Raw genomic sequence first — 20,335 nt, 5'->3', positions numbered from 1 at the left:
AGTTTAATGCAGACAAGTGTGTGGTCTGCATTTTGGAAGGACAAACCAAGAAAGGACATACACAGTAAATGGTAGGGTACTGAGGAGTGTGGTAGAACAGAGGGATCTGGGAATACAGATACATAATTCCCTGAAAGTGGCATCACAGGTGAATAGGGTTGTAAAGAGAGCTTTTGGCATCTTGGCCTTCATAAATCTATAAAAGTTGGGATGCTATGTTAAAGTTGTGTAAGACATTGGTGAGGCCAAACTTCGAGCATTGTGTGCAGTTTTGCTTACCAAACTGCAGGAAAGAGATCAATAAGATGGAAAGAGAGCAGAGAAGATTTACTAGGATGTTGCCCAGACTTCAGGAACTGAGTTACAGGGAAAGGTTTAACAGTTTATTCTCTGGAATGTAGAAGAATGAGGGGAGATATGATCGAGGTATTTAAAATTATGAGGGGGATAGACAGAGTAAATGTAGTTAGGCTTTTTCCACAGAGGGTAGATGAGATATAAACAGAGGACATGGGTAAAGGAGAAAGGGGAAAAGTTTAGGGGGAACTTCTTCACACAGAGAGTGGTGGGGGTGTGGCACGAGCTCCCAGCTGAAGTGGTAAATGCGTGCTTAATTTTAACATTGAAGAAGAATTTAGACAGGTACATGGATGGGAGGGGTATGGAGGGCTATAGGCAGCATGCAGGTCAACAGGACTATGATAAAATGCTTTGGCACAGACTAGAAGGACTGAGGTGGCCTGTTTCTGTGCTATTGTTGTAATATGGTTCTACAGGGTGAAACACGAAAGTCTGCAGACGCTGCGATTACAGTAAAAACCCAAAAGTGCTGGAGAAAATTAGCAGATCCTGCAGCGTCCATAGGAGGTAAAGATTTATATCTGATGTTTCGGGACTGAGCCCTTCTTCCTTACCTTGAAGAAGGGCTGAGGCCTGAAACATTGGTTATATATCTTTAAAGTCCTTACACTTTTTGGATTGAACACTGTAAATATAATGCAAATACATTTTACTTGAATAATTCTCATCGATTGGGCAGATGAATAAAAACCAATGATTACTCCCACTGACCAGTGATATTCACTTTAATTTTGAATAGATACAATAATCTCGAGTCCTCTAATTTTTGATATTTTTCTTTTAATATCGACTTTGACAGTAGAGATGGTGGTCACAAAGACACCTCGCAGCAGTTGCAGCTTTCTTTACCATCGCTGTTCCAAAGGCTTACAGGACCTTTACTTTGCATCTGGACTTCCAATATCCTCAACAACATCACTGAACTGCTGAGGATCCTCTGCATTTTCTGGTTTTTATTTCAGGTTTACAGCATCTGTAATTTTTAAAACTTCTTTATTACCTTTAAAATTAACAAGTTGGAAGTCTCTTGTACTTACATGTACAGTACAATTATCTTCTTTCATTTTCATTCTTTCACCATTGTGCTGTCTGATTTTCATCTCTAAAATGGGAATCATACTATTCGTTTAACAAGCATTTTTAACTTCATTAAATGTATCTTAGAACATTAATCTGACTCTTATAGATTAGTTCAGGTACATAATGCTCAGAAATTCTGTAACATGCCTAAATCCTCTGCACTGACAAACTCTAATGGGTAGAAGGTATTCAAGAACTTTCAATAGGCAAGTGGCAGCAATTTATTTGTTTGAATTATTCTAACAATGAAATTAATTAGAAGATAGTTACATATTGAAGAGTGATTCTGCATATATGATCCATTAAACAATGTTGTCACACAATGAAAATAAACAAGAAATTTGTGTCTTCTACTTTGAGTGTTTGAGTGGGGAGGGGGGGTGAAGGAGGGAGGTAAGGGGGGGGGGAAGGGGAGAAAATGACACTGTGTATATTCAAGAGGGAAATGTGTGTGTGTATTTTGGTTCATAGTGTGAAAAATAAAAACATTTTTAAAAAAAGAGTGATTCCGAATGTTCCTCCTCAATCCCACTTTAAATGACCAAGATTTAATCAAGATGTTTAGCACGTGAGAAATAACCTCAGGCCAAATAATTCGTTAAATCATAGGCTGGTGAATTTAGGAAACACCATTTCACACAAAGCTTATTATCTCTTCAACAGAAGATGCTCAATTATTAATCAGAAATTTTCTATCCGATGATATTAATTGACGAGGAGCCAAGACATGGATGAAGTTAAGATGTGAACTTGTGTCATGAATTCGTGGAATAGCCCATGGTCGAGTGACGAACAATTGCTTCTTTCCTACTTCTCTGGCACTTAACAGACATTTCTTGACAGAACAGTTTTATTGTTAACCATATGTACAATTATGGGGAGAGAACAAACAAGATGCTACTTATAAGAAGTTTTTCTTACATGTATCAGGGCGTGAAATAGTAAGTAGTTATTAAGTAATGTGTGTGCATCAGAAATTCTATTGTTCATCAACTCCAGAAACAATGAAAACTCATCCATGACTGAGTTTCACATCCAATACATCTCATAGTGGCAGTGAGTACAGCACAGAAACGGGCCCTTCATCCCACAACGAACACAGCAAACCTTTGCCTATCTCTACTAATTCCATTTACTTGCATTATGTACATACATTTATTTGATTTCAAATTAAAATGCCTGCCTCAATGTCTCTTAAACATAATCACTGTAACTGATTCCTCATTTCCTTTGGCAGCAAGTTCCAAGTATCAACCATAATTTAAAAATACTTTCTCCTCATATCCCTTCTGAATTCCTCCTTACTTTAAACCTATGGCCTCTTGTTTTTGATATCTGTAGCCTTGGAAAAAGACTCTCACTCTCCACTCCGGCATGCCTCTTATCATTTTGTAAACTTCCATCAGCCTCCTTCACTTCAGGAAAAATAAGACCAGCCTATCCAATCACTCCCCTTTAAAGACTTTCCCATTAAAGATCTCCAAACCAGGCAGCATCCTCTGCACACTCTCCAGTACAAGTCTAGCCTTGCTAGAGTGCAGCAACTAGAACTGCACCCAATGCTCTGTGCGGTCTAACTAGCATTTTGTAAAGTTGGAACTAATGTTCCAAACAATAAAGGCAAACATGCTCCATGCCTTCACCACCCTTTCTACCGGTGTTGCAGTTTTCAGGGAACTATAAGCCCCGAGGTCCCTCTGCTTCCTCAGAGACCTACCATTTACTGGGCATGTCCTACCCTTATTCAAATGGAAGGGAATGGAGAGAAGATTCACCAGGATGTTCCCTGGGATGGGGCAGCTCAGTTATGTGATAGACTGGAGAAGCTGGGTCTGGTGTCTTCGGAGTGGAGGAGGTTAAGAGAGAACATGATTGATCCATATAAAATTACGTGAGGTATCGATAAAGTAGAGTGCAGTTAGATAAAAACTAGAAGACAAAGGTTCAGATAAGTGGGGAGAGAGTAAAGAGGCGTACAAGGGGGACCTTCTTCACCAGAGAATGCACTGCTTGAGAAAATGGCTGAAAATAGGTTGCTGATACCATTTTAAAAAATGAGCCCTTGAATTGCTGAGGTGAAGGGCAATGGTCCAAATGGTGGGCGTTGAAGGATGCCTGCGGGTCCACGTGGACAAGTTGGGCTTAATAGCCGTATCCATGCTGTGTTACTCTGTGATTCTATGGCTTCTCACAATGCTTTACCACACTTGTTGGGAGATTAAAGTCCATCTGCCAACACGCTGCTCAACTTTCCGTCTGATCCATATCCTGCTGTGGCAATTTTGAACACCACCAACCTCTGTGTCACCTGCAGACACGCTATGCATATTCTTAGATTTTTAGCCAAGTGATGAATATTACATCACAAACCAAAAGGTTCCAGCATCAACACCTATGATTCACCACTGTTTAGACTTCAAATCAGAAAAGCGTCTTTCCACCACTTTCCTCTGCCTTGTACCACCAAGCCAATTTTGGATTCAATCAGCCAGCTTGCCTCACAACCCACGTGCTTTCTGGACCAGCCGACTCTAAGGACCTTGTCAAATACCTTACTAAAATTCATATAAACAATGCCTATCATCTTGCCTTCATCAATCTTGATGATCTCCTTGAGTTCGTTAGTTAATCAAGTTAGTGAAGCAGGATTTTCTACACTCGAAGCTGCACTGAATATTCCTGATCAACCCCTTCTTTCCAAATGTATATTTTTCCATCCTTTAAGATTATCATCAATAATTTTTCCATAATTGAGGTATGATTCACTGGCCTATGGTTACATGGCTTATCACTAATGTCCTTCTTAAATAAAGGAACAACATTAGCATTCTCCAGACTTTGAAACTTTATCTTGGCTAATGAAGATGCAAAATCTCCATCAGGGTCCCAGCTATCTCCACTTCCGCCCCAATCCAGTTCCCATAAGAACAGAGGCTAGATCCCATTAGAAGGACAGAGTAGCATTCACAAAGTCACCTGCTTCAGCTGGAATTTTTCAAATGTGCTCTTACTGCCAACAAAATCTATTCCTGAAATTTAAATGATGGATATAGACAAGAGTAAATAGAGACAGGATTTTTCCACTGAGGGTAGGTGAGATACAAACCAGAGGACAGGGGTTAAAGGTGAAAGGAGAAAAGTTCAGAGGGAGCATGAGGGGTCACTTCTTCACACAGAGAGTGATGGGAGTGTGGAACGAACTGCCAACTGAATTGGTAATTGCAGGTTCAATTTCGACATTTAAGAAAAATTTGGGCAGGTACATGGATGGGAGAGGTATGGAGGGTTATAGTGTGGATGCAGGTCAGGGGACGAGGCAGAATAAATAGTTCAGCACAGACTAGAAGGGCCAAATGCCATGTTTCTGTGTTGTAGAGCTCTATGGTTCTAATCAACTCTTTTGAGTCCTTTGACAACTAACACCTCCTCCTCTGTCTTAACAATGACCTGTTTCAGATTATCCATGTACTCCCTTTGGTGAAAACAGATGTGGCCTTCAGTTAGTTCCTTCCCCATATATCTGGCTCCACACATGTATTAGTCTTTTGGTCCTGAAGCAGCAACACACTTTCCCTGGCCACTCTCCTGGTCCTAATATACTTAAAGAATGTCTCAAGATTCTTCTTAATATTACTAGCCAAGGATAGTCCATGGGCCTTTTTGCCTTCTGACACACTCTAGGCTCCTCAGGAGACTTACCTGAATGCAGCTGTCTATAACTGTGTGCATTTGGATTTTTAACCTGATAAAACCCTCAATATTCTTTGTCCTTTAAGATTTCCTAATCTTGCCATCTTTCCCTTTCATCCTTACTGGAACATGCTGAACCATGCTTTTAAGTTTATCTTAACAGGGTTGTGCAATTAGCATAGTGGTTGGTGCCACACTGTTACGGTGCCAGCAATCAGGACCGGGGTTCGAATCCTACCTACACTGTCTGTAAAGAGTTTGTATGTTCTCCCCGTGTCTGCATGGGTTTTCTCCGGGTACTCTGGTTTCCTCCCACCCTTCAAAATGTACTGGGGGTTGTCGGCCAATTGGGTGTAATTAGGTGGCACAGGCTTGTAGGCCGAAAGGACCTGTGCTGTATGTACGCCTAAACAGTGAGGCTCCTTGCCCTAAAGTAAATTGTACTATTCTGCTCTCTTGCTATTGAGCTTTGTATGACAAAATTACCAGAGTCTAAAATCTCATTCAGCACAACCAAATCAGATTACACACCCATTTGAAGCCAGATTTGTAAATTGTTAATGATTTTATATCACATTGCAACAAAGAAAATCTGTGTCTAATTAAACCTGAAAGCATCGCACTAACTTAGTGTATCTACAATCAGTTAGGCTCGACTGCTGAATGAATTCTTATTGGGCCTAGCAAAAACAAATGTAACAAGTTCTTGTCATAAGCTCTATCGTCACTCTGCGGAAAACTTGGAAGATTTTGGAAAAACCTAAAAGCTGAATGTGTGATTCGTCCTCAAACGAATTATTATTCATTTGGTGAGATCTGAACACGGTTTAAAAACAGCTTAGGCCAAGTGCGCAACAATATGTGCACTTAATCGCTAGAAAAACACTTTCTCACTAGGAAAGTACACACAGGTCACTTTCGAATGGGTTAAAGTTTGAAACATCAGCTGGACAAAGCATAATTTATGAAACCCAAATGTAAAACTCTAAATACTTACTCGTCTGTCGCCGTCGCCGCCGTCGCCTTGATTATCATGTAGAAGAGAGTGAGAGCACTAAGCAGGCCAAAACTTGCAATAATAAGCCATTCCTCTGTTAACAAAGGAAAGGTGAACAGCAAGTGAAAAATGAGATTCCCCGACACAGAAACAGTGGCAGCAAGCACAAGAGGGAGAGCCAGGATCAGACAGTGAAGCAGAATCAATGAGGGTGCAGTGTGAGGAAGTAGAGAGCAAGATTATTAGGCATCAAAAGAAATCACACACCACATAGAAGCATTAGTCCGACTTTACAACCTCTAAACAATCAGTTGGGGAGAGTTATAGGATACTGGCTGAAATTACTCCCGAGGCTGCATTTTCCAAATCATTACAGTGTTTTCAAAAAAGAATGACAGAGAAATCCATCTTTGCCAGATAGAGAACATAAAACATTATTACAGAGTACAGGCCCTTTGGCCCATGACGTGCCGACCACTTTTCTCCTCTGAAGTACTATGTCTATAAATTTAATTACAATAAAATGAATCAATCATTAGATTTATTCAGAAAGAGACCAGTTAGGATTGAAGGTATACCTTGTTTTGTCTCTCATTCAATTCTCCACCTATGCCAAAGGATATGATCTGACTGTCTTACTGCAAACACATGAATATAAAATGCTGATCTTTAATGAACCTCAGCAGAAAGTCACAGCATGCGTCCATATAGTCTTGAGATTAGCTATCATTTCACAAGTCAACTGATAATCATTTTCTACGATGAATACCGAAGGATATTGGAAGGTTATTGCTGCCTGTGATATTGACTACCAGACGACTTGGTCAAGTTTTTCTTTTACAATGAAAACTTCATAGAGAATACAAGGCTGAACAAATCTATATCTTCCATCATTGCCAAACAAATGCAAAGTTTATATTGTTCTACATTTACATTACACCTGCTTCATCGCACTAATTGGAACGGAACGGCAGATAAAAGTTGTTCTTCCCACAGTAATGTGTTACTGGTACAGTTCGTCTCCAGGGCACCACATACATCTTTCCTTATTTTTGTTTCCAAGTTCTTATCCTTGTTTCTTTTAATGCTTTTACAGAGGAATGACATTTGGCCTTTTCTCCTGGTACGATGGATTATCTAGATTCTGATAATAATCTCCCCATCTGCTTGCTGATCATAATTTAATACAAATATCCACGCTCTGAGTGACATCTTTGACCAGTGATGGCACTGGACACCCTGTGGCAGAATAACATAACAAATAGCTTCCTTTCTGAGTATCATTAAGATCTGCAGGAAATTGCACTTTTCCTCTCTGGATTATGCACTCAGTCTCAAGCTTTGGACTTGCTGCATTCCAGGTGACTTTTTTTTCATCCAACATTGGCTGGTTGGTTAGTGCAAAGCTATTACAGCACCAGAGACCCGGATACATCCGCTGTCTGCAAGGAGTTTGTACATTCTCCCCATGACTGCATGGGTTTCTTCTGGGTGCTCTGGCTTTCTCCCATGATCCAAAGACATAAAGGGTTAGTGGATTAATTAGGTGTATTTGGGCAATGTGGGCTTGTAGGTCAGAAGGGCCTGTTACTGCGCGGTATCTCTAAATTAAAAATTAAATTAAAAAAATTAAAAGCTCTTCCCCAGAAGCTCATACAACCAAACCATAACTCTCCAGGGCTATATTTAGGGAGGTAGCATTGGAATAAATACTGAGATTGTACTGCACATCAAGCATTTGTTCTCCAAACATTTCTCTGAACACGTTTTAAAGTGAGTGTTGACATTTAAGTTGTATAATTGAGATAGAGTGAAAATCATCGTTTTGTGTGCTATCCAGGAAAGGCAACCTCTAGATAACGTTGCACCGAGAAATCTATAAAATTACGAAGTTTAAGCAATGGAGACAGGAAGAAACACAATGAGCATCAGCTCCCTGGATGATGTCTTCCTTCATAAAAACTTGGCTTCTCCCCAAATGCCTTCAATTCAGCCCACAGCAACATCTCTATTTCTCACAGATCTGCCCTGGCCTCCTCTGCCCCAGATGCAACAAAGACAGGATTTCCCTCGTCTTCACCTACCACCCCACCAGCCTCTGCATATTATCTATCCTCCTCGATTTCTGCCACCTACAAAGTGATCCCACCACCAGACATATCTTCCATTTTACCCCCCCCCCCCCTCCACTTACTACAGGGACTGCTCCCGCCGGAACTCCATTGCCCCTTGGTACCTACTGCCGTGACCACTGGAAATGCTACATGTGTCCACACCTCCTCCCTCACCACCATTCGGGGCCCCAAACAGTCCTTCCAAGTGAAGCACATTTCACATTTGAATCTACAGGGGTCACCTACTGCATCTGGTGCTCCTGTTGTGGCCTTCTCTACATCAGAGAGACTGGACACAAACTGTGAGATCATTTCACTGAGCACTTTCACGATCTCCTGCAATAAAGGGGACCTCGCAGTAACCAACCATTTTCAATTTCATACCCCATTCCCACACAAACATGTTTGACAATGGCTTCATGCACTGCCAAACTCTGGCCATCACAAATGAGAGGAACACTATCTAATATTTTGTCTGGGCACTTTCCAACCAGTGGTATCAATATCGACTACTCTAATTTTTGCTCGGTTCCTCCCCATCTCCTCTCCTCCAGTTCCCACTCCCTTCCCTCTCCATTCAAATATCTACCCCTCCCCCATCACCTCAGCTTTTTCCTCCAGGCCTCCCACCCATATCTAGTACCTAGTACCTCTTGCCTATGGGCTTGTGCTCCCCACACCCAACTCCTCCCCCTCCCAGCCCCTTCCCTCCACCCTCCTCCATTTTTTATTCAGAAGCCTGCCTGCTTTTTGTTCATATCTTGATGGAGGGCTCAGGCCCCAAACAGTGGTGATATCTCTCTGCTTCCTCCATACTTTGGTTGACCTGCTGAGTTTCTCAAGCACTTTTGTGTATTGCACATGTAGAACATTAGCTGGGAGGACAATTACTGATACACAGATTTAATATAACATGTAAAAGGATTACTAGAAAGCCAAAGAGAAGTTTTCATCTGAAGGGTTGTGCAAGGTTGGAATGTGATATCTGAAAAAGTTCTGAAGTCAGAAATTTAAAATCTTAATTAACTGGGGTATGGGATCAGGGTGGATAATTTTTCTTTTCATTGGTATGGACACGAGTGAATAATCCCTTTTTGTGCTTTAATTGTGCATGATTCAATTATTCTCAGTCTGACATTTCTTTGAAGGATCGTGAAGCTACAAAACAGGAACATGTGACTGGCTGTGTTGCCTGCGTTATGCCTTATCCTAACTCACTTAACTGTAATTGTGAATAGCTATTTATCTAACCTTTCATATTTATTACCTTTTTTCTGTCTTGGCATATTTTGTGGCACATTTTTTAGACTATTGGGGTTGGTGTACCTTACGCCCTTGTTTGGCTGCAGCCAGTAAGAATTTGGGTGTATGTTATATGACAAGCTCTCATCTGGTCAGTGCAAATATCAGAGGGCATCCGATTCTTGAAATGTGAGAAATATTTGAAATCTAAGAAGAGAAAGAAAATAAAAATAACCATTTAAAAAACCACAGATCGTCCCTTCAAAAGAAATTTAAATATTCTTTAAAAATCCGTTGAATATTGGGGATAAATCACCACTCAGAGTCTGGAGGTACCAGTAATAGCAAGTCTTTATTTGAATGATCTGAGCATGCAAGAATCTCTGATGAGCCCATCTCCCAGATCATCAGAATGCACCAATTTCTATGCACATTTAAAACAAAAACAATGGCTGATGGATAGAGAAGTAACTATAGAAAAGTGGATGTTCTGAATATCCTGCATGTAGTCTGGAACAGAATACTCCATCCTCAAACCAGACCCCCATCTATCTGTGCTAATCCTTTCTTCATCATTAACTTTCCATTGCTCAATGTATAAAAGCAATGATCATTGTTTTTCTAAACTGTCTTATCAAAATGGCCTTGGACTGTCTGGTACTTGAACAACCAGTACTGGGTTAATGACTCAACTATTCCTGGCCCCTGAAATTCTTACTTTGGACAAATATCTCAGCAAGCCTTACCAGGTTAGTTCACAGCACTTTAACAGTGCAGAATGTACTTTTATTCTGTAGTATATTCAATGATTAGGTTATACAACTACAACTCATACAATTGAGTCACCTTACACCAACATATTAACTTAAGAATTTTAGAAACTGGTGTTTATGGATAATACATTTCCCATTTCAACCCCTCCACTAAGCAATGACTCCCCTGTTGCCTCCTGGACAGGCAAGTCATAGTCAGTTGTTTGGATGCCCACTACACAGAGTGCCAGGGTGCACTGGAGACACGTAGGAGACTGCAGTCACTGGAATCTGAAGCTAAACTCAATCTGCTGGAGGAACTCAGTGGGCCAAACAGTATCAGTGGGAGACCAGAATTCTTTATGTCAAGTGGTGATCTGCTGAAGGGTTGCAACCCGCGATGATTACCTTTCTTTTCTTCCCAATGATGCTTGACATGCTGAGCTCCTCTAAGAGACTGGGTTTAACTAGTAAAATCCTCAACCTGCTGGATTAACCCTTTCTATATTATCCCAGGATGTGATTGAAATGAGGATGTCCTTTCCCAGTCCCCATCTCTTTGAGCACACTCTAATGTCTATGCTCTACTAATGCAGAACAGAACAATAGGGAAGAGGAATCAGAAACCATCTGAATCATGAGTATTTGTGGTTCAGGAGTCCAATATCCTTCCAATATGAATGAACTTGTAAGTGGGTATTTGTTTTTGATCTCCTTGTTCCTTTGTGTTGGGACATGACAATACTTTGGCAAATCATTCAAGCATCCCAACAGCTCCACTCAGTGTTCAAGTACTTTAGATATACTGTATGTCTAAAACTAGCAACACAATAATGGAGATGTTGTCTAAGGGAATTGTTTACCACAATTTCCATCTGGTCTCTTAATATTATCCTCTTACCTAGTCACATATCCTTTGAGGGAAAAATACAAGAGGTGAGATAGTGGATTGTACAGATTAATGGTTAATAGCATTGGCATGGGTTGGAGTAGCTGTGATACAGTATTTCTCTGCCACAGTTGTGGAATATTGCCTCTCAGTAACTGCCTTGTTTCTCACTTGCTCACAGAATCCTTGGGATATGGCTGAGAACTTTTGTTTTCTGGCTAAAGGAAGCCTACTAATATAACTCGAATGGACCTGCTTATCATTAGGATATGATGTGCTATAAACGTCCCACCAGAGAAATAGGCCTATGTTGTCAGCTCACACACCCAGATGACTGGTTTTTCACATTTCTTAAAGGATCACATCAGTGCAGTGCCAGAATTACCTGACTAGCTGAGTGCATGTCCTTCCAGAGGCAAACATTCCTTCATGTCCCTCCACTGGCTTTTCCTTTCTTCCTCAGTTCAGACAGCTTAGTCCTCAAGGATGGTGAACCTGGTATCCCTCTTCTGTGTGGTCTGCCCACAGAATCCTCCTTTCACTTGGTGTCATGACCATCTCTCTGCTTGACTTGGCACATTTTGGAACTAATACTCAAGTGGTAACGTGAAGTCTTCTCCCGTCACTGTCCCTGAATTATATTTAGGGATGACAGCCCTTGATTTATGGCACTACCACTCATAATCCTGAATCATTTCCATAGTTGTTCAGTTAGTGCTCAATACTGGCTCACTGGTACGCTCCTAATTCTCACTGACCAGCTATCACATGTGCATTGCCCTAAAGTGAGCCTCCAGCATAGACATACAATAGTTCCAAATGTACAGCAGGAATTCATTTAGATCTGCCTAAATCCCAGAGCATGTCTATGCTGTGTGGTTTCCATTCTATTTACCATGCCTTCATGGGTCACTGGCAGTGGGCCCCGCACAGTTCAAACAGCAAAAGACAGTTATTTGCCATGTAAATTTTCTGTAACAAGAGGATTTTAAAAAAAAGGCTGAGGAAATGCCAGGACATCATAAAGAGGTATAGCATTGTTTAATTTAAGTTCCATTTTTGCAAGGGCTTTGATTATAAATACAAACATGTATATTGTTAGTTAATATGAAGTAACAAGTGGTCGAATCCACCTGGGAGCTGACCCAGCCCTGATGCACCTTGGAAAGTCAAAAGGTTGAAAGCAGAATATATGGGCAATGGCAGGATTCTTAACAGTGTAGAGGAACAAAGAGAACTTAGGGCCCAGGTCCTTCGATCCCTCAAGGTTACTGCACAGCTTGATAGGGTGGTTAAGGAGGAGAATGATATGCTGGCCTTCATGAGTCGAGGGACTGAGTTTAAGAGCTGTGAGATAAAGTTTAAGCTCTATAATACTCTGGTTAGACTACACTTGAAGAGTGGGTGCAGTTCTGGTCGCCTCATTACAGGAAAGATGTGGAAAATTTAGAGAGGGCGCAGGGAAGATTTACTAGCATGTTGCTTGGAATAGGGGACAAGTCTTACGAAACAAGGTGAATTGAGCTAGGGCTTTTCCCTTTGAAGTAATGAATTTTCCAGAGTGACAATAGCAAGAACCAGAAGACAATCTGTTTAAGATGAGTGGAAGTTTAAGGGAGAGGTCAGAAAAAAGTATCTAACTGAGAGTGGTAGATGTCTGGGGTGATGGTGAAGGCTGGTGCAATTTCAAAAAACTTTCAGACAGGTACATGGATGTAAGAAAAATAGATTTGGGTGTCTGGAAGGAAAGGGTTAATTCTTAATTCTTCCAATTGTAAAATAAATTTCTATATTATATATGACTTTTCTCTAAACTTAAGTAGGATATTACATCATATAATCAACTGGGGATGAGTAGGAATGAATCATCTTTCCATTTCAATAAAATTGCTTGTCTGGCTATCAACGTGGTAAAAGCTAAAACTTTTTCCTCACCTGCTGTCATTGGTTTATCTGGATCACGAGAAAAATCAAACAGAGCAATTACCAGACAAGGTTCAAAACTGATAAAGTTTGGAAAATGTCTTTCCAGAATTTCTCTAAATTTGGGCACTCCCAAAGCATATGGATCAGAGAGGCTTAAAACATTTTATATTTCTCACAAAGTGGATCAACATCTGCATAAAAGCAAGCCAGTTTAAGTTTGGACATATGTATTATGCGTACCACCTTAAATGGTAATAAACAATGCCCAGCACAAAATGAAGAGCCATAAATCAGGTTGAGAGTGGAGTACCAATCTTCGTTTGAAAATGTTATATTCAAATCTCGTTCCCAATTGCTCTTAACCTCAGCCATAGATACCAAACACTGTATGTTTTGGTGGTTCATTGCCTGTTTGAAGGGTTCCACATTATCTTTTTTTTTAAATTATACAAGGTAACCTTGATTCGAGGGAGGGGTTAGATTAGATGTAGCTTTTAGTTTTAAGGATTTTTTCTTATGTTTCATATGATTTATTTCAATAAACGGGTCTAACTTAGTTATATAGATTATTTCTTATTAATTGTTTTTGAGGTTAATAAGTAATCCTCAACATAGCTTCATTTACTTTTTACATTTTTTTCACGCGTGCTTACTTGTACACAAATTAATTGTTATGTGCTTTTCAAATTCCTGTATGCACCTTTATATGTTAAACTCAATAAAAATATTTTAAAAAGAAAAGGGAAGGGAAGGGTTATATTATTGTGGAATAGATTTACATAGGTTAGCACCATAGACCGAAGGGCCTGTTCAGTGCTGCAATGTTTTACATTCCGACAATTTCTGTTTGATGTTCTTATATAAAGAGATGACACTGCTGCCAGAGCCTCTGTAGTGGCAGTTGCTGTCACTGGTGCGGATCTGTGGGGAGCAGAGATGCAGTGCCCCTGCAGGGTCCACCTGCCCAGCTGACTGTCGTTGGCTCCACAAGGGCTTTGAGTGGCTCATTGGGGGAGCTGACAGTGGTTTTATTTGAGATCCCATGACCACACAAGATGCCAGCACCTATTAATTGCCAGCAGCCACGAGGGGCTTCAGTCTGGGGAAACTGAGGACTGGAGCAGGGCACCAGAGGACAGGAATATCACCGCCCTGTCTGAGAGGAAGAGGAGAAAACGGCGGGCACGGTGACCACGGTGGCAGACCGGTGAAGGGACTCAGTGGCTGAGGGATCAGTGCACGTAGCGGGCTGCTGGCAACTCGAGGTGAGGAACCCACGGAAGCTGTGGGCTGCTGGAGACTGCTGTCAGGAAACTTGCACCAGGCTGTGAATTGCTGGAGACTGGCTCGAACTGGCTGGAGGGGTGCAAAGAGGTTCTGGGGGCATTGAGGTGTTGGTGGTTCGGTTCTGGTGCTTGAGTTGCCAATGGTTTGGACTGGACTCTGTGTGGCTGCAGAAGCGTTGGAGGCAAATCTACAGACACTTGGTGTCTCTGAGGGGAACTCTCTTTTGCTTCTCTCTCTCTCTCTCTCTGACTGCGTCTGACTGTAAGATTGTAATAGGCAGTTAGGGAATTCCTGCCGGTGGCGAATCTGTCTGCCTTGCAGCAGGCAAAAGGAAATTTCATGCAATATGACATTGTTTTATTACTATGATAATAAATTGAATCCTGATTCTTGGTATTGGAAGAGATTAAGGTTACCTGTTGTGCTCATGCAATAGACAGTAATGCACCATCCTGGAAGTATAGCCAAAATTACTGTCAGGATGGATATTAAACTGTATTTTTTCCCCATGCTGAAATATCTTTATTAGAGTTACAAATTCTGCTAGTTGGGGAATGCATTCACCAGGGAGAGGCTACTAGTTCTATTCTCAAAGCTGAAACTATACCCCATTTAGTTAAGCATTTCTGGGTCACATCCTCACTTCTTTACTTTCTGAATTACACAAATAAGACACTGCAAAAGTTGACACTGCTCCTTTTAAACATCTCCATTCCATGGGTGATCTTTGCCTGGATGGCTGCTGACCCAGGGTGGTGGGGATGTGGAATGAGCTGCCAGAGGTAGAGGTGGGTTTAATGTTTAAAAGACATTTCGACAAGTTCATGGATAGGAAAGGTTTAGAGAGGTAAAGGCCAAACTCAGGAAAAAAGGGCTACCTCAAGAAGAATGACTGGCATGGACAAGTTTCCTGTTTCATGAACTCAGTCATCAGGAAGGGCCACATCATTGCACTGGCATGTTTTGCCTTTGTTTCCCCAATTAAAATTCCATTTTCCAATATGTAACAAGTTCCCAGAGTGCATTCTCTCTCTTTCTACACACAAAATTTGATCACTCAAGGGACTCAGGAAACCCCCTCCTTGATTATTTTGTATTGATAAAGAACAACCAGACTGAAATGTGCCACGTTCAACCTCCACTGGGCAAAACCACGTCTAAACTGTCACTATATTGCACCTAATGCCTGCAGATAAGTTGAGATCTTCAAGCTAATAGATCTTTTGCTGCATCTCCTATAGCCGAGGAGCTGTTGTCACCCAACTAAAATGAAAACAGAAGAGCTCATGAGCCCAAGGGGATATTTTCAGAAGAGTGTTCATTTAAAAATCGCACAACTTATATGGAAGAACTGTTAGCAGGAGTTAACTTCTCTGCAGACTTATTTATATTGGTGGTATTTCCAGTGAATATGAGATTACAATAAATTTATTATTTTACATCTTTGGTTTTTAAGAACTCACACAAAGTCCAATACAAAAACCCAAAACTGAACAAAACATTTAAATCTATAACTAATTTTTAAAAAATATTATTTCAATCAAACATGGTCCGCTTACCAGAGAACAGAGACTTATGAGGGAGATGCTAAACCTGACTGTAATAAAACTGTACTAAAACGAATGCTAGGATTAATACCAAATAAGATAACTAATTTTAATTTAGACTGCATGAAGTAGAACTAAACATCATTGCTTACTTTTAACTTCAAGGTTACGTTTTTATCTCTAAATTCCCAGCAGTCAAAAACTGCAATGTTGGGGTGCATAAATCAAGATTAAGATGGGAACAGAAATGAATGAAAAGGACCGGATGGAGTTATGGAAGAATAATATGACTAAAATTATAAATGTAAAGATGTAGGCTGGTCCATTACAATTTTTTATATCAATTTTATTGGACTCCACAAAAATTAAATAGATTAAATCCTGCTATATCAAATTTATGTTTTAGGTGTAGATTTGAGATTGGAACTTTTTTGCATTAAACTTTGCAATGCCCTAAAGTTAGACATTTTTGGTTAGCGGTACATAATTTTTTGGAACAAATTATGGGAGTCAAATTCCAATGTTATTTTTATTAATATTAAGGTCATAAGATCAAAATTAAAATTAAATATCTATCAAAATGAATTTGTGTTAAATGCTTTAGCAGTTTCTAAGAAATGTATAGCAATATCATGGAAGTCAGAAATATTCTTAGCTATGGAAAGATGGCATGCAGAAGTTCGTACTTGTATACCGTTAGACATTATTTATGGTCTGCGAGATAAATATCATGTCTTTTGGAAAATATGGCTCCCATATTTACAAAATGTGGGTTTGCATGTTTAATAAATTCTGAAGACCTCACTTCTTGGTAACCTCCAATATAGACTTTATGGTATAAATGCTTTATTCCCTTAGCATCTTCCAGTTCTTCTTTATCTTTTTTTCTCTTTTTCCTTTTATTTTAGAGGTTGATGGGAGGGGAGGTGGGGTTATATACCACATGTATAATTTTTTGAAATAAATTTTGAATTGAATGTAATGCAACTATTACTGTGTTTTAAAATTCATAAATAAAATGATTTAAATAAACTGCAATGATTAAAAGATAAAGAATTGTTTGCAACTAAAACCAGTCTTTTGCCATTTGTTCAAAATTCCTACTAAAACTCAGTATATAGACTTGGCTTCATTAACAAATTTAAGAAAAACACATCTCTTCATATAACTTATTGATTGGGTTAAGAGTCCAAATGTTTATGGAACATCTCACCAAAAGAGGCATTTCTTCTTTTAAACCATTAAACAATTTAGTGTGTTTTAATACCACAGAAAATCACCGAGATATAAACTGTATTTGGGTCACTTAAATATATCTCACAAACAAAAAGCTACAAATATGGAGATCAAGAAGCACATGAGAATCTGAAGATGCTGGAATATAGAGCTACACATAATCTGCTGAGGAATGCAATGGGTCGAGTGGCATCAGTGGAAGCAAAAAAGAATATTGACGTTTCAGGCCGGAACCCTTTATCAGAACATGAAGGATATGGAGACCAATCTGCACCTTTGACAACAAAAAACCTTTTTAAAATAATGGGCTATGTCGCAATAAAGCATAAAGAAGAAACAAAAGTTGAAAATTGTGTCCTCTGGCACAGCAGTTAGTGCTGCTTCCTCAAGACCAAGGACACAAGTTTGATTCTGACCAGACGTTCTGCCTGTGGAGAGCATGCATGTTCTTTCCATGACTGCCTCTGTTTCCTCTGGATGCTCCAGTTCATTCCAAAGGAATGAAGGCAATAATTTACTTGCAAATGATGCCCTAGTGAAGGCTAATGGCAGAAATTGCAGCTGTACAAGACATTAGTTTGGTTGCAGCCAAGTGGAATTACCATGGATAAGCATCACAGTCAGATGAATGAGTTGAGCTAATGGGCCATTTCTGTGCAGCACAACTATTTCATTCTATAGAAGAATGAAAGGGGAATTGATAAAGAAGATTGAGCAAGAATAAGTTACAATACAGGGAAATAATGAAACAGGGAATAGTACTAAGAGTATTGCTCCATGGGAGTTGGCATCAAAACAATGGGCAGAATGGCCGCCCTGTGTTTTGTAAGTATAAGATGCACGAATGAAAAGCACTAATTTGGAGAAAAGAGGAACAATAAAACACTTAAAGCCCATGATATTATTGAAGTTGGAAAAGTGCAATTTCAAGGCACATGAAACTATGGGCATCTCTTCTTGAAGCTACTTCATTAAAAGTGCCTTTGCATACCTTGTAAACATTTACAGTATTGCTTTTTGAAAGATTATCTAATTACTTGCACAGCCTCTGCTATTTTGCAATATCCCTTTTTAGCTTATCACTGAGTCTGCTTCTGTCATCCTTTAGACAATCAATTCTGGATCACAGCAAATCAGTTTATTAAAAAACTCATTTCCCAAAGGATTCTTTTTGCTATCACCTTAAATCTATCCTGTGATGATAATATGCAAGGAGATTAAACAATTCGATCAGTTAGAGGAGCCAGAGATTCATTTATTTAGAAGAAATGCTTTGTCGGTCCCACGTATTTTACCATTATCTTTCGCATTCTGTCCCCACATAAAATCTCACGACAGTATGGAGTTTTGCTCAGTGAAAGCAAGCAAGATGTTCAGCAAAACAGTACGTTATAGAAATGAGAAGGCCGTTGAATAAGCAGTGAGGTACCAGTTCAGAAGCATGCCAATATTATAACAGATTGTGTCCAAGATTAATAATACATCAAAGTTTTCCACAATTATAAAATCAATACATCTGTCTGATTGAAGATGTGTATTTCAAGGCAAGCAGTGGTAGCATGCAATCCATAATTCAATCTGTTAATCCAGTCTTTTAAGAAGTATCACAGAAATGAAAAGAAAAGATTTTAACACAAATGTACAAGGAAACAACAGACATTGGGAAATGTTAAAAGTTGCCATGGTTCTTATTAAATTCTTAGTGATTTCTAATGTTTTAAAATAAATGAAAATGTGATTTTTTAAATATTCACAATTACAAGCTTATGGAATAAACAATTTTTTAAGGGGGTAGGGAGAGTGGTTGGTGGGGAAAAGGAGGAGTAGAGGTATACTGAACAAAATTAAATCAGGTATGATTGAATGTGGAATACAACCAAGGCTGACCTCCCACGACCAAGCAACTTTAGTATGAAGTAAGAATTATTTTCAGTCACTTGGTGGCACCAATCTTCTAAAGCAATCAGCATTTTAGAAAAGGGAAGCAGCTTTTAGTCATCCAGTCTCACACCAGCAGTCTACGAATGGTCCCTCCCAATTAGGCACGATGACACCTGTTAGCCTAAAACAATAGGTGGCAAAAGTAATTTTTCTATAAAACACACCATTAAATGAAATTCATGTAAATTGGTGATTTATAAGAAGTGTTGCACACAATAGAGCGGGATTAGCCATGATATCTCTATGGGATATTGCTATTTATTTTGATCAAACCATACGGCTAAAAAATATTTTAAAGATAAAATGAAGTATAGCCAGTGATAGTTCCTTTGCAAGAAGAAAAGAAAAATCATAGGGTTTTTTTCTGACTCCATAAACAGGCATCTCTTGCTTAGCAATACTAATTACAGAATATCTTACTGGTTATGGTGACATTCATTTCCCTGGTTCGTGGTACAAATTCTTCTTCCTGACCAATTTGCGAACTCCCCAGGAATCGTAGTGGTTCAAGATTGATGGAACCATCGCTAGTGACATCAGTAGGCATCGATCTGTGATTGGCAAGTGATCCCCTGACAGTTCTATCCACATCAAGTGTTGAATTCTCTGCACACTGTGAGTCTGGCTGTAAAGGATCAATCAACCATTGAACGATGTAAGTGCATGTCATTAACCAAATGACTTCAATAAATGTTATAACTTGAAGTGCGGGCATCTCCTCAATTCAAATCTTTGACTACTGAAGCCAGCACCACAAGACAGATTGAATGCTTGTATCTCCAATGACAATAACCTTAGACAAATGGAGTGGCTCATAATAACCACACTTCAAATGATTTTGGAGCAATTAGGCATGAACATGCAGGAGCTGATTGGGAAAGGATGTTTATAAATGTGGGACAGATAGAAAGTAAGATGTTTTTATAGGTTGGATAGCAAGAGTTCAGGGTCTGCAGGCCCCTGTTAGGTGAAGGGCAAGGATAGGCTGATAAGTTTACGAAACCCTGGTTGAGGAGAGGAAAAAGAAGCAGCTGATGTCAGATTTACAAAGTCTGGATTGAGTGAATTCCTTTTTTTTAAAATTTTTTATTTTTCACACCATAAATCACAATAGCCATGATATACGATTGAGTGAATTCCTTGATGAGTACAAACAGAGGAACCACTGACATGGTCTTTGCCCTCAGACAGCTCCAAGAAAAGTGTAGAGAACAAAACAAAGGACTCTACATCACCTTTGTTGACCTCACCAAAGCCTTCGACACCGTGAGCAG

General features: G+C 39.6%; 1 protein-coding gene across 6 annotated transcripts in view; it reads right to left on the bottom strand.

Annotated features, from left to right (window-relative positions):
* The window catches only part of LOC138743113 (E3 ubiquitin-protein ligase RNF130-like), a 131,515-nt gene that overhangs the window by 34,363 nt on the left and 76,817 nt on the right, over positions 1-20,335 (bottom strand). For 2 of the 6 annotated variants that reach the window (XM_069897962.1, XM_069897961.1), the window contains exons 6-8: positions 19,482-19,686; positions 6,128-6,221; positions 1,398-1,462 (exon numbers count right to left, since the gene is read on the bottom strand). In XM_069897962.1, the coding sequence (XP_069754063.1) occupies positions 1,435-1,462; positions 6,128-6,221; positions 19,482-19,686 (327 nt within the window). In that variant the 3' untranslated portion in view covers positions 1,398-1,434. Of the gene's footprint in view, positions 1-1,360; positions 1,463-6,127; positions 6,222-19,481; positions 19,687-20,335 lie in introns of all 6 variants that reach the window. The other 4 variants (XM_069897959.1, XM_069897963.1, XM_069897960.1 and 1 more) reach the window with 3 other exon arrangements.

Source organism: Narcine bancroftii, chromosome 9 (genome assembly GCF_036971445.1).
Source record: "Narcine bancroftii isolate sNarBan1 chromosome 9, sNarBan1.hap1, whole genome shotgun sequence".
In the NCBI taxonomy this organism is placed as follows: domain Eukaryota; kingdom Metazoa; phylum Chordata; class Chondrichthyes; order Torpediniformes; family Narcinidae; genus Narcine; species Narcine bancroftii.
The sequence above is the reverse complement of the archived record's forward strand: the minus strand, read 5'-3'. Positions and strand labels throughout refer to the sequence as shown.